Source organism: Pristiophorus japonicus, chromosome 1 (assembly GCF_044704955.1).
Source record: "Pristiophorus japonicus isolate sPriJap1 chromosome 1, sPriJap1.hap1, whole genome shotgun sequence".
Classification (NCBI taxonomy): Eukaryota; Metazoa; Chordata; class Chondrichthyes; family Pristiophoridae; genus Pristiophorus; species Pristiophorus japonicus.
Window position 1 is genome coordinate 15,442,041 of NC_091977.1, and position 15,565 is coordinate 15,457,605.

The window sequence follows — 15,565 nt, forward strand, 5'->3', positions numbered from 1 at the left end:
TTAGCTATTCCAGTCCTCTCACCTGCCTAGTAGCAGCTTGAGCCAATGTTCCCTTTAAGATGCGCAGCGATCTGCAGGTGTTGCGCAGCCGGCTCAACAGCGTCCTAATGGCCAAAAAAATGCGCATGTGCGGTAATTTGAATGGACCGTGCAGTCCCTTAAAGGGGCCCCGCATCCAAAAACAATTTGTGGCAACATTGGCTTGAGCGTGCAAGTTCGAGAGCGACGTGTTGACACGGTGCCGTAGAATTGCAACCATGTAATTTTGCTTTGTTTTGCTTCGCAGACTCTTCCGTCAGCCCCGCCTCCCAATCACACGAGCAAACATCAGGTGTTCAATGCTTCCCTCCAGGACCACATCTACCCAAGTTGTTTTGGCAGTACTGACTGGAACAACCCGCTCCTTACGTCCCATAAATTGGCAAGTCTCTGGGGATCAGAACTAATAAACGGGGACAAACCATGGAACCCTGCTGCTTTCCTTCCAGAAACATTATCTGGTAAGGAGCTGTCCTTTACATTTTGATTGACTTGAGGGCAAGAAACCCTTCAACACGGTTCTGTGAATTGCTGCTGCTTGATTGATTATAATATGATGTCATTTTTAACATCATGTGCGTGTTTTGAAATTTCTCCGTACTGTCTCTGATATCTTCACACTGGAAACTTATTTTACTGGAGCAGAGAGCACACTAGAAAGGTATTTCTGCTTGGAGCCGAGAAGGCTAAGTGGAGATTTGCTAGAGATGTTTAAAATCATGTCAGGTTTAGATAGAGTAAATAGAGAAACTCTCCATTGGCTGAAGGGTCGGTAACCAAAGGGCGCAGATTTAAGGTGATTGGCAATAAAGCCAGAGGCGACGTGAGGAAAAACTCTTTTACGCAACGAGTGGTTTGAATTTAGAAGGCACTGCCTGACAGGCTGGTGGATACAGATTCAACAGTAGCCTTCAAAAGGGAATTGGATAAATACTTGAAGGAGAAAAAATTACATGGATATGGGGAACGAGCGGGTGGAGTGGAGAGTCATCGCACACTCGATGGGCCGAATGGCCTCCTGTGCTGTAATATTCTATTATCCTTTTTAATTTTACATGTTACTATAATAAGGAACAGGGTGGGGACATTGGGTCAGATGCTCTTTTATTCGCTTAGCCCTGAATTTAAATCCAGCCCAGGCTGATGGATGATGGTCCTCTCTCTGTCAGCCAACTAAGGGTCGTCAGCGTGATGCGTTTGGGCAGTCTCCGCCCAACTCCTGTGGGCATGTGCCTACAGCACAAAACTTCACCATAGCCAGTACTGAAATAGCAACCTGACTGAGAGAGGGAACACCGGATGGCTGGTGTAGCAAATGGAAACAAGTGACAGTCGTGCAATAGTGGGGTGCACTTCTGAGACTGGAGCTGAGATATGTTGTCAGGGTGGAGTCAGAGATTTGCTCTGCGATTCCTGACCTGGGAGGGCTTGTAGCTAAGTGAGTGTCTGAAATGGAAAGTGTTTCATTACCCAACAATAAAATCTGCAAGATGGGTTCAGATGAAACGTGCCCACTTATGAGGAAAGGTTGAGGAGGTTGGGCCTCTACTCACTGGAATTCAGAAGAATGAGAGGTGATCTTATCGAAACCTATAAGATTATGAGGGGGCTTGACAAGGTGGATGCAGAGAGGATGTTTCCACTCATAGGGGAGACTAGAACTAGGGGGCATAATCTTAGAATAAGAGGTTGCCCATTTAAAACTGAGATGAGGAGAAATTTCTTCTCGAAGGGTTGTCAATCTGTGGAATTCGCTGCTTCAGAGAGCTGTGCAAGCCGGGATATTGAATAAATTTAAGACCAAGATAGACAGCTTCTTAATCGATAAGGGAGTAAGGTGTTATGGGGAGCGGGCGGGGAAAGTGGAGCTGATAATAAGAACATAAGAATTAGGAACAGGAGTAGGCCATCTAGCCCCTCGAGCCTCCTCCGCCATTTAACAAGATCATGGCTGATCTGGCCGTGGACTCAGCTCCACTTACCCGCCCGCTCCCCGTAACCCTTAATTCCCTTATTGGTTAAAAATCTAGCTATCTGTGACTTGATTACATTCAATGAGCTAGCCTCAACTGCTTCCTAGAGCAGAGAATTCCACAGATTCACAACCCTCTGGGAGAAGAAATTGGCTCCCCCGTATTTTGAGGCTGTGCCTCCAAGTTCTAGTCTCCCCGACCAGTGGAAACAACCTCTCTGCCTCTATCTTGTCTATCCCTTTCATTATTTTAAATGTTTCTATAAGATCACCCTTCATCCTTCTGAGCTCCAACGAGTAAACACCCAGTCTATTCAATCTATCATCATAAGGTAACCCCCTCATCTCTGGAATCAGCCTCGTGAATCGTCTCTGTACCCCCTCCAAAGCCAGTATATCCTTCCTTAAGTAAGGTGACCAAAACTGCACGCAGTACTCCAGGTGCGGCCTCACCAATACCCTATAAAGTTGCAGCAGGACCTCCCTGCTTTTGTACTCCATCCCTCTCTCAATGAAGGCCAACATTCCATTTTCCTTCCTGATTACCTGCTGCACCTGCAAACTAACTTTTTGGGATTCATGCACAAGGCCCCCAGGTCCCTCTGCACCTCAGCATGTTGTAATTTCTCCCCATTCAAATAATATTCTCTTTTACTGTTTTTTTTCCCCAAGGTGGATGACCTCACATTTTCCGATCTTGTATTCCATCTGTCAAACCTTAGCCCATTCGCTTAACCTATCCAAATCTCTTTGCAGCGCCTCTGTGTCCTCCACACAACCCATTTTCCCACTAATCTTTGTGTCATCTGCAAATTTTGTTACACTACACTCTGTCCCCTCTTTCAGGTCATCTATGTATATTGTAAACAGTTGTGGTCCCAGCACTGATCCCTGTGGCACACCACTAACCACCGATTTCCAACCCGAATAGGACCCATTTATCCCGACTCTCTGCTTTCTGTTCGTCAGCCAATTCTCTATCCATGCTAATACATTTCCTCTAATGCCCCGTACCTCTATCTTCTGCCGTAACCTATTGTGTGGCACCTTATCGAATGCCTTTTGGAAATCTAAATACACCACACCCATCGGCACACCTCTATCCACCATGCTCGTTATATCTCAAAGAATTCCAGTAAATTAGTTAAACATGATTTCCCCTTCATGAATCCATGTTGCGTCTGCTTGATTGCACTATTCCTATCTAGATGTCCCGCTATTTCTTCCTTAATAGTTTCAAGCATTTTCCCCACTACAGATGTTAAACTAACCGGCCTATAGTTACCTGCCTTTTGTCTGCCCCCTTTTTTAAACAGAGGCGTTACATTAGCTGCTTTCCAATCCGCTGGTACCTCCCCAGAGTCCAGAGAATTTTGGTAGATTATAACGAATGCATCTGCTATAACTTCTGCCATCTCTTTTAATACCCTGGGATGCATTTCATCAGGACCAGGGGACTTGTCTACCTTGAGTCCCATTAGCCTGTCCAGCACTACCCCCCTAGTGATCATGATTGTCTCAAGGTCCTCCCTTCCCACATTCCTGTGACCAGCAATTTTTGGCATGGTTTTTGTGTCTCCCACTGTGAAGACCGTAGCAAAATAATTGTTTAAAGTCTCAGCCATTTCCACATTTCCCATTATTAAATCCCCCTTCTCATCTTCTAAGGGACCAACATTTACTTTAGTCACTCTTTTCCGTTTTATATATCTGTAAAAACTTTTACTATCTGTTTTTATGTTTTGCGCAAGTTTACCTTCGTAATCTATCTTTCCTTTCTTTATTGCTTTTTTAATCATTCTTTGCTGTTGTTTAAAATTTTCCCAATCTTCTAGTTTCCCACTAACCTTGGCCACCTTATACGCATTGGTGTTTAATTTGATACTCTCCTTTATTTCCTTGGTTATCCATGGCTGGTTATCCCTTCTCTTACCACCCTTCTTTTTCACTGGAATATCTATAGCTGAGTTCATAATCAGATCAGCTCTGATCTTATTGAATGGCGGAGCAGGCTCGAGGGGCCAAATAGCCTACTCCTCCTATTTCTTATGTTCGTGTGTTACTCTCCCAGAATACCAACCCTACTTTCTTCGCATTGTAGCATGCAGTTGGTTCTTAAATGAACCCAATGTTCCATAACCTCAACTGTAAAGGGAGCACAAAATTCCCACCCGCCTTCCACAAAATTGTGATTATTTATTGTGCATGTTTCCCAGCACCCTGCTATCTGTGTGTGGAACTTAATCAATTTTCCTCCCACTTGTGATCATCACAAATTAAATGACAGACTTATGAAAAGAAGGGCAAGAAAAGAGGGTTTGGCTCATCAGGCATTAGATGGTGCGACCTTGTGCACTGCCCTCTGTGGAGGATAAGAATCAACAATAAACCGGCAACCAATTTCATGTGTGGAGAAAGGGAAATAAGGAGAAATCCCTCACCAATTCTTCCAGTCAACTGAGCAAGCTCCACGCGACCATGGTTACTCATGATACATCACTAGGCAGATTTAGTTAACCCACATAACCCCCTCGTGCACCCTACTTTCATTGTTCTTCAGGAACTTGTTGAGTCCCTTTTCAAAAGGACTGCACTGTATCCACTGTAGATTATTATATCGGAGTTATACAGGTTTCCTTTATGAGCGCTCTTTTATGCAATGTAAGTTCCAGTGTGTTTTGGGAACACCACCACCTCCAAGTTTCCCTCCAAGTCACACGCCATCCTGACTTGGAAATATATTACCGTTCCTTCATCGTCGCTGGGTCAAAATCCTGGAACTCCCTCCCTAACAGCACTGTGGGAGTACCTTCACCACATGGACTGCAGCGGTTCAAGAAGGCGGCTCACTACCAGGGTAATTAGGGATGGGCCATAAATGGGCTTTGCCAGCGATGCCCACATCCTGTGAATTATTTTTTTTTTTAATCCATACTTAAACATTCAATTTCCCAGACAGTAAAATGTCTTCTGAGGAAAGCAATTGTCCTGGTATCTAGTCTATATCGTTATAGACCTGCTATGTGTCTGTCCAATCACTAGAGAGAAATAAAATTCATAGATTCCTTTATTTTAAACTGAAATATAATAACATTTCCGAAGCGTGGTCTGAAGTTAAGAGCACTGTGAAGGTATTGCAGTCCATGGTAATTTGGTGACGACACGGGAAGAGTTTTCAATGTTTACCATCTATATTTGTCCTTGTTCCATAGGTGACATGTTGGGGTCACCACTGCCAGAGATTAGGCCTGAAGCACTTCCTCCCGCAACCAGCACAGATACTGCTGTCACGGATACCAAGGAGAAAAAGCCTGCAGCAAGGAAAAAATGTCTCTACAATCCCCCTGCCTCCATGGACACAAGCAAAGTCGTCATGGCAACCTCCTCAGCCACCTCATCTGTCTCATCTACAGCCACTACTGTGCAATCTAGCTCCAATCAGTTTAAAGTCTCATCCAAAAGGCCTACATCACTAGGTAAAACCAACCCACTTTCTCGAGAGTTTAACTTCAGTTGAGTCTAGCTTATTGTATCAGAGTTATTATACAGGCTTCTTTTTTGAGAGCTCTTTCATAGAATGTACATCTCAGTGTTCTGATTCAGTGATGGATATTTTGACTTTATAGCTTGTCTTTTCTTTCTAATCATTTTCCCCACCATTCGTTACCATGTTTAAGAACATGAGAAATAGGAGTAGGAATAGGCCATTCGGCCCTTTGAGCCTGCACCTCCATTCAGTAAAATCATGGCTGCTCTTCGACCTTAGCTCCACCTTCCCACACTATCCCCATATCCCTTGATTCCCTTGGTATCTAAACATCTATCATAAAAACATAAAAAATAGGAACAGGAGTAGGCCATCAATAAGATCATGGCTGATTTGATCATGGACTCAGCTCCACTTCCCCGCCCGCTCCCCATAACCCCTTATCCCCTTATCGCTCAAGAAGCTGTCTATTTCTGTCTTAAATTTATTGAATGTCCTATCGATCTCAGTCTGGAATGTAGTCAATGACTGAGCATCCACAGTTCTCTGGAGTAGAGAATTCCACAGATTCACAACCCTCTGAGTGAAGAAATTTCACTTCATCTCAGGCCTAAATGGCTGACCTCTTATTCTGAGATACTGACCCCTGGTTCTAGACTCCCCAGCCAGAGGAAACATCCTCCCTACATCTATCCCATCAGGAAGTTTATATGTTTCAATGAAATTACCCCTCATTCTTCTAAACGCTTTGGCATATAGGCCTAGTCCATCAATCTCTTTCAGTAGGATTGATCTATTGATGGGTTAATCGCTTGCTGGGATTCAGTTTCCAGAAGTGTCTGGCAGAGCCCAGTACCTTTTCCAAATGGCTATTCTTCACGCGTTAGTTTTCACAACATGAGCCACCACAGTTCAGTCCTGCCTCCTTTGACATGCGCACCCATGCACTTCTAGTACGAGTCGCTGGATAGCAATTATGGCCAAGAACTCTGGCGATGGATTGATTCCCATCTTCCCTTCCCTCACCCAGGGTTTCTGAGTCTAAAACGGCAGTGCCCCTCCTGTCATCCCCATGATCAGCTGTTGGGCTCAGCTACTCTGCAGATAACTGCGTCACTCCGCTGGGGAGAGCCCGTATAGAGCAGTCTTTTTTGGGGAGTGGGCATCGTAGTGACTGGATACTGGTACACGCTGAAAGCCAAGGTGTTTCCCTTCGTATCGCGTACAGTGTGACAAGGTGTCTGCCATGGCTCAATGGGTGGCCACTCTAGCTGCTGAGTCAGAAGGTTGTGGGTTCAAGTCCCACTCCAGAGACCTGAGCGCATGATAGCTGACACTCCCAGTGCAGCGAAGCACTGTTCGAGGTGCAAAGCCAGAAAAATTGAGTTGAGCTACCTGTCAGAGAATGCCGTCTTTCAGTTGAGAAGTTAAACCGTCTGCCTTCTCAGGAGGATGTAAAAATCCCACGAAGGAGAGTTCTCCCCAGTGTCCCAGACAATATTTACCTGTCTACCAACATCACTTTATAAAAAACCCAGATCATCTGATCATTATTTCAATTGCTGTATGCGAGAGCTTGCTCTGCGTAAACTGGCTGTCATGTCAGTCCTGAGGTTGTGAAAGGTGCTATATAAATGCAAGACTTTTTTGTTGAGTGCCAAGCTGTTTGGCTCTTGTAGTGTGCAGCCGATACTGATTGGCGATGGTTACAGCTGGTGGTGAGCATCAGCGCACAGCTTTTTTTGAATCTTTTTTCCAGCTGTGGGGGAGGTCGATCTGGTTGGGCAGCTCCCTGTGGGTGGAACAAAATCTGTGCTGTGCACATAAGGGACAACAGCTTGCCACGTGACATTATCGGCTACGTGCATTGTAAAAATTGCACTTCAGCTCCGTGACGCCCTAATTATTAAGCTGCAGCAACTTGCGGGCTTGCCTTCTCGCTCATTTATCATGCATCAAACTTCTTTTAGCTCTGCAGCTTAATATAAACTTAATTCATTTCCTGTCAAGTTCGCAGTTGTCTGCTGTACAGAAATAGAATCTGTGACTGTTGTTTCAGTTCCATACAGCAGATCAGTGCTGTCACCGGGATTTCACTGAACCATCATTTTTGGCTCCATCTCCCTCCCTGGTTTCTGTGGTTGAACCTCACCACTTACAATCTTTGCATTCTGTTTGACCCTTGGCTGGGCTTTAAACACCACATCCTATCCATCATAGCATTGCCTGCCTCCAAGTCTACCTCTGCACCCACTGGCACTAAAACCCTTAGATATACTTTTGTCAGCTCGAGACCCGACTGCTCATGTAGACAAAGAGACTTTTGTGCACTTTGAAACTAATGTAATCCTTTTTTTTTAAAGTTGGTACAGCAACACTTCAAGAAACACAAGCAAGTTTTATTGGATAGCTGACAGGCGCTGCCTTCAGGAAACCCTCTGGCCACTTAGACTGCTGTCTCCATTTAATTCAGTTCTTCTCATTCACGGGGTCTGAGAGTCGGCTATAGCTGGTTAATGAGTTCTGTCAATAGAACAAAGGGAAGGTAGCGTTGAACAGTCGACAAAGGGTGCACGAGTGCTGGGGAAACCTAATAACTGTTCTAGTAAGGATGATCAGACTATTTCATCAGCGAAGCTTTTTAAGGGTATCTGGTGTGACGACTAAGTGAATTGCTTTTAATTTCTTGTTCCCTTCTCTCCACCTTTCCCCTCTTCAAAGCTGCCCATCACCACGCATTTGGCAGCTGGCAGTAAGCAAATTGGGTTTTTTCAAATGCTGCAATGCGTTTGTTTCTCTAACTGATGATCAGCAGACTCAGTTCAAATCATGGAACCGTAGAATCATGGAAGTTTAATCAGAAGGAGGCCATTCGGCCCATCGTGTCCGCGTCGGCCGACCAAGAGCTATCCAGCCTTATCCCACTTTCCAGATCTAGGTCCGGAGCCCTGTAGGTTACGGCACTTAAAGTGCACCTCCAAGTACTTTTTAAAAGTGGTGAGGGTTTCTGCCTCTACCACCCTTTCAGGCAGAGAGTTCCAGACCCCCACCACACTCTGGGTGAAAAAGGTTCTCCTCAACTCCCCTCTAATCCTTCTAATTACTTTAAATCTATGCCCTCTGGTTACTGACCTCTCTGCTAAGGGCAATGGGTCATTCCTCTCAACTCACCTAGGCTCCAATGTTGATCTCTCTTCTCCATTATGTTTGGCCTGGCAAAGCAATGGTTAACAACGTGCCCTGTTGTAGAAAGTGGAGCTGTTATAAACAGTAGGCCATTCAGTTAGATCATGGCTAATCTGCACCTCAATTCTATTTTTCTCACCTTTGCTTCATGTACCTTGATATCCTGACCCAACAAAAATCTATCTTCCTCAGTGGTGAAAGCATCCACAGCATTTGAGGGAGAGAGTTCCAGATTTCTACTACCATTGTGTGGAAAAAGTGCTTCCTGATTCTGCTCCTGAATGGCGTAGCTTTAATTTTAAGATGACTTCCCCTTGGTCTGGACTCCCCTACCAGAGGGAATAGTTTCTCGGCATAAGAAATAGGAGCAGGAGTAGGCCATACGGCCCCTCGAGCCTGCTCCGCCATTCAGTAAGATCATGGCTGATCTGATCATGGACTTGGGTCCACTTCCCTGGTTGCTCTCTATAATCCCATATCGTTTAAGAAACTGTCTATTTCTGTCTTAAACTTATTCAATGTTCCAGCTTCCACAGATCTCTGAGGCAGCAAATTCCACAGATTTATAACCCTCTGAGAAGAAATTCCTCCTCATCTCCGTTTTAAATGGGCAGCTCCTTATTCTAAGATCATGCCCTCTAGTTCTAGTCTCCCCCATCAGTGGAAACATCCTCTCTGCATCCACCTTGTCAAGCCCCCTCATAATCTTATACGTTTCGATAAGATCACCTCTCATTCTTCTGAATTCCAATGAGTAGAGGCCCAACCTACTCAACCTTTCCTCATAAGTCAACTCCCTCATCCCCGGAATCAACCTTGTGAATCTTCTCTGAACTGCCTCCAAAGCAAGTATATCCTTTTGTAAATATGGAAACCAAAACTGCACGCAGTATTTCAGGTGTGGCCTCACCAATATCCTGTATAGCTGTAGCAAGACTTCCCTGCTTTTATACTCCATCCCTTTTGCAATAAAGGCCAAGATACCATTGGCCTTCCTGATCACTTGCTGTACCTGCATACTAACCTTTTGTGTTTCATGCACAAGTACCCCCAGGTCCCGCTGTACTGTGGCACTTTGCAATCTTTCTCCATTTAAATGCTCTTTGATTTTTTTTCTGCCAAAGTGCATAACCTCACACTTTCCAACATTATACTCCATCTGCCCTCTCAAATTATTTTAACATTTTAAACACTTACCACAGCTTGAGGACTAGAACAGGCCTATCTGGAGGTTGAGACACACAAGGTGCCACTTGCAAAACAAATTGCAGACTTCAGGTGAAAAGCTAACACTGAGCCTTAGTTTTTCTGCCACAAAATTTGTTCTGTTACTTTATGATGTCTTCTATTTTCCAAGTGTTTCTGTACTTGAGGAAATACGTTAACCCAGAGTGGTAATATGTTGGTGTTCAGCATTTCCAATCGTAGTGTTCCAAGTTGTTGACTTCCTTTGTGCTTTGCTTTTGGTACAGGTGAAGTTTTCCACAATTTAGGTAAAGAGGACCACAGACATCCCACGCCAGTCGCACCAAGGAACAGCCCCACAGGTTTAACATCTCTTCCATCTCTCGCACCCACGCCGCTGTCCCCTGCCTCTGCACCTCACATGCCTAACCTTGTGACTTCGCCTTTCCCAAAGACAGCTTCCACCGCCCCAGGTTTTGTCGATCCTCATTCTGGGCTCTGTCCAACCTCAACTGCACCCCCTGTAGCTACTACAGAAAGTTCAGTGAGTGCTTCAGCCAGTGTCTGCAGGTTAGTACACAACGTGTATCTGTTGACTGTTACGGTTATTGGCGTTTCCATTTAATGTGTCGTGTAAAACAAGTCTGGAACAAAATGAATCCAAGAAGAATGAGAGGTGATCTTATCGAAACGTATAAGGTTATGAGGGGGCTTGACAAGGTGGATGCAGAGAGGATGTTTCCACTGATGGGGGAGACTAGAACTAGAGGGCATGATCTTAGAATAAGGGGCCATCCATTTAAAACTGAGATGAGGATGAATTTCTTCTGAGGGTTGTAAACCCGTAGAATTCACTGCCTCAGAAAGCTGTGGAAGCTGTGCATTGAATTAAGACAGAGTTACAGTTTCTTAAACAATAAGGGGTTATGGGGAGCGGGCAGAGAAATGGAGCTGAGTCCATGATCGGATCAGCCATGATCGTATTAAATGGCGGAGCAGGCTCGAGGGGCCGTATGGCCTGCTCCTGCTCCTATTTCTTATGTTCATACATTCATACATATATTTCATGGTGGATGCTGCAGCTGAGTTACAATGGCTGCAGCTGAGTTACAATGATGTGATAATGTTGTCCAACGTTGACCTTTGTGTATTGTGGCCACTGACGTTAGACATGGGGACGGAAGTAGAACTGATCCTGATTACATTCCACTTTGTTCTACATTTGATTTTGCTTAAATAGAAAATTAGGCCAACACAGAAGCCCTGTTGCCCAATATATTGACGCATCAACCACCTAATGTAGACTGATGCTGCCGTGCAGGATTGAGAGTGCGCTGCATTGTCGGAGGTGCCGTCCTTTGGATGTGATTTTAAAGTGAGGTCACGAATGCCTGTTCCTTTGGTTCAGGTGGGTGGTAAAAGGTCCCATGACACCATTCGAAAAAGATTCTCCTGACTCCCTAGCTGCCGTTCCTCCCTCACCCAACACCACGATCAACTGCACATTGCCGCTGCGTGGGATTGTGCTGTGCTTAAATTAGTTACCACATTTTGCCGAAGTAATTCCTTGTGTCAAAGCACTGAGACATTTCTGAGAGACATAATAAGTCACTATATAAAGCAGTCAGGCTAGAATTAACAACAACAACTTTATGTACTGAGAGAAGTTTACGAGTGATTTACAGGGCAGGAAAAGAATCTGCACAGCAAACGAGGACTGAAAAGGAGTAAGCCGGTTGGAGCGAGCTCGGGCGAGCTGTGGTTGAAGAAAAATCATAATTTATTGAATAGTAATCACCAATTGAACCTTTAGAAACAACAAGCTTTGAAAAAATGGTATCTCTCGAGAATTCGCAGAGGTTAAACCCTATATTTTTGTATTCTTGCCATCCTTGTGTGTGGTCAAGCTTATCTCTGGTCTAACTACTGGTTTGATGCTTCTGTAGTGACCCGGACTGCGAGGGACACCCGTGCGAGAGCGGCAATGTGTACGATCATCAGCAGTTTGACGGGGAAGAGAGCCAAGATGAAGATAGCTGCTCAGAACACAGCTCGAGTACCTCAACGTCAACCAATCAGAAGGAAGGAAAGTACTGTGACTGCTGCTACTGTGAATTTTTTGGGCATGGCGGGGTGAGTGATCCTTGCTCAGGGCGCGGCGGGGGTGGGGGGGAAACGGTGTATCATTTCTGCTACAGCTTCTGCTTCCAATTATATTCCGCGCGTCTCAACCTTTCAGAGGACCAATGGCATCATGCTGGCATGCTGTGTCAAGCCGTGGAAGAGTGCGCATTTTTCCAGAGTTATTAACGCCTTGTGAGGAGAAGACAGAATCATAGAAATTTACAGCACGGAAGGAGGAAATTTCGACCCATCGTGTCCACGCCGGCTGACAAAGAGCTATCCAGCCTAACCCCACTTTCCAGCTCTTGGTTCGTAGCCCTGTAGGTTACGGCTCTTTAAGTACATATCCAAGTATTTTTTAAATGTGGTGAGGGTTTCTGCCTCTATCATTAACCCTTTCAGGCAGTGAGTTCCACACCCCCACCATCCTCTAGTTGAAGCAATTTCCCCTCATATCTCTTCTAAACCTCCTCCCAATTACTTTAAATCTATGCTCCCTGGTTGTTAATCCCCTCTGCCAATCTACTCTATGCAGGCCCCTACATAATTTCATGCACCTCAATCAGGTCTCCCCTCAGCCTCCTCTGTCCAAAGAAAACAGACCCAGCATCTCAGATCTTTTCTCATTGCCAAAATTCTCCAGTACAGGCAACATTCTTGTAAATCTCCTCTGTACCCTTTCCAGTGCAATCACATCTTTCCTGTAATGTGACCAGAACTACAAGCAGTACTCCAGCTTACCCACTGCCTGTTACTATTGTAGTAAGAGTGAACTCACTGCTGAAGCAGCCAATGACTTGTTTAGATATAGCAGAAGAGAAAATGTTTTCACTTGTGTGGTAGTCCAGTAAATATAAGATAGTCACTAATAAATCCAATAGGGAATTCAGGAGAAACTTCTTTACCAAGAGTGTGGCCCAACAGATCAATCCTGGTGTTCGTGCTCCACACAGGCCTCCTCCCACCTTACTTCATCTAACCCCATCAGCATATACTTCTATTTCCTGCTCCCTCTTGTACTTATCCAGTTTCCCCTTAAAAGTATCTCTGCTATTCGACTCAACCACTCCCTGTGTTGGAAGTTCCACATTCTAACCACTCTCTGAGTAAAGTAATTTCTCCTGAATGTCTTACTGTTATTCCTGACTATTTTATATTTATGACCCATAGTTTTGGATTTCCACAAAAGTGGGAACACCATCTCTACATCTACCGTATCAAACCCCATTCTAATTTTAAAGACCTCTATTGGGTCACTTCTCGGTCTTTTTTTTTTAAAGAAAAAAGCCGCAGCCTTTTCAGTCTTTATATGGAATAGTGCATGTTTTACAGGAAGCCAGTGACTAATTCAACAAAAAACTCTTTGAAAGGGCTACATTTATATCTACAGGGGCAATTATAACTTCAATTCTTAGTGTGATCAAGTGGCTTTCTTGTTCTAAATCTTGGTGAACACTGCTGATAATATTGTGCGCACACACCATATTGTCACTTTTAAGGTGGGAGGAGGCTCTTGTGGAGCACAAACAACGGGCTAGACTTGTTGGGCCGAATGGCCTATTTCTGTGCTGTAAATCCGATGTCATTTTTGCTCTAACCTCTGTGTCTCCATCCATTTCACTGCACGGAACAATGACAGTAGCAGCTTTACTTGGGCAACGGAATGCTACCTGGTGTTTTGCGTTGATTAAAATCATAGAAATTTACAGCAGGGAAGGAGGCCATTTCGGCCCATCGTGTCCACGCCGGCCGACAAAGAGCTATCCAGCCTTTCACTTTCCAGCTCTTGGACCGTAGCCCTGAAGGTGACGGCACTTCAGGTGCGCATCCAAGTACTTTTTAAATGTGGTGAGGGTTTCTGCCTCTACCACCCTTTCAGGCAGTGAGTTCCAGACCCCCACCATCCTCTGGATGAAAAAATTCCGCTCAATTCCCCTCTAAACCTCCCACCAATTACTTTAAATCTATGCCCCCTGGTTGTTGACCCCTCTGCTCAGGGAAATAGGTCCTTCCTATCCACTCTATAAGAACATAAGAATTAGGAACAGGAGTAGGCCATCTAGCCCCTCGAGCCTGCTCCGCCATTCAACAAGATCATGGCTGATCTGACTTAGCTCCACTTGCCCGCCCTCTCCCCGTAACCCTTAATTCCCTTATTGGTTAAAAATCTATCTATCTGTGATTTGAATACATTCAATGAGCTAGCCTCAACTGTTTCCTTGGGCAGAGAATTCCACAGATTCATAACCCTCTGGGAGAAGAAATTCCTTCTCAACTCAGTTTTAAATTGGCTCCCCCGTATTTTGAGGCTGTGCCCCCTAGTTCTAGTCTCCCCGACCAGTGGAAACAACCTCTCCACCTCTATCTTGTCTATCCCTTTCATTATTTTAAATGTTTCTATAAGATCGCCCCTCATCCTTCTGAACTCCAACGAGTAAAGACCCAGTCTACTCAATCTATCATCATAAGGTAACCACCTCATCTCCGGAATCAGTCTAGTGAATCGTCTCTGTACCCCCTCCAAAGCTAGTATATCCTTCCTTAAGAAAGGTGACCAAAACTGCACGCAGTACTCCAGATGCGGCCTCACCAATACCCTATAAAGTTGCAGCAGGACCTCCCTGCTTTTGTACTCCATCCCTCTCACAATGAAGGCCAACATTCCATTCGCCTTCCTGATTACTTGCTGCACCTGCAAACTAACTTTTTGGGATTCATGCACAATGACATGGTTCAGCCGTGGCTCAGTGGGCAGCACTGTCGCTTCAAGGTCAGAAGGTTGTGTGTTCAAGTCCCACTCCAGGGACTTAAGCACTAAAATTTAGCCTAAGGCCACACTAGTCTGAAAACGCCCGATCTCGTCTGATCTCGTAAAGCTAAGCAGAGTCAGGCCTGGTTAGTACTTGGACGGGAGACTGCCTGGGAATACCAGGTGCAGTAGGCTTTTTCTAAAAGAGTTTCATGCACAAGGACCCCCAGGTCCCTCTGCACCGCAGCATGTTGTAATTTCTCCCCATTCAAATAATATTCCCTTTTAATGTTTTTTTCCAAGGTGGATGACCCCACATTTTCCGACATTGTATTCCATCTGCCAAACCTTAGCCCATTCACTTAACCTATCTAAATCTCTTTGCAGCCTCTCTGTGTCCTTACACAACCCGCTTTCCCACTAATCTTTGTGTCATCTGCAAATTTTGTTACACTGCACTCTGTCCCCTCTTCCAGATCATCTATGTATATTGTAAACAGTTGTGGTCCCAGTACCGATCCCTGTGGCACACCACTGACCACCGATTTCCAACCCGAAAAGGACCCATTTATCCCGAATCTCTGCTTTCTGTTAGCTAGCCAATTCTCTATCCATGCTAATACATTTCCTCTGACTCCACGTACCTTTATCTTCTTCCGTAACCTTTTGTGTGGCACCTTATCGAATGCCTTTTGGAAATCTAAATACACCACATCCATCGGTACACCTCTATCCACCATGCTCGTTATATCTCAAAGAATTCCAGTAAATTAGTTAAACATGATTTCCCCTTCATGAATCCATGTTGCGTCTGCTTGATTGC

At 44.9% G+C, this 15,565-nt stretch overlaps 1 protein-coding gene and 1 pseudogene across 1 annotated transcript in view; both read left to right on the top strand.

Moving 5' to 3' along the window:
- fam193a (family with sequence similarity 193 member A) overlaps positions 1-15,565 on the top strand; it is a 292,373-nt gene that overhangs the window by 260,066 nt on the left and 16,742 nt on the right. The window contains exons 13-16 of the mRNA XM_070877089.1: positions 287-500; positions 5,224-5,487; positions 10,157-10,439; positions 11,816-12,002. Of these exons, the coding sequence (XP_070733190.1) occupies positions 287-500; positions 5,224-5,487; positions 10,157-10,439; positions 11,816-12,002 (948 nt within the window). The remainder of the gene's footprint in view (positions 1-286; positions 501-5,223; positions 5,488-10,156; positions 10,440-11,815; positions 12,003-15,565) is intronic.
- Positions 14,818-14,937, top strand: LOC139278881 (5S ribosomal RNA; annotated as a pseudogene).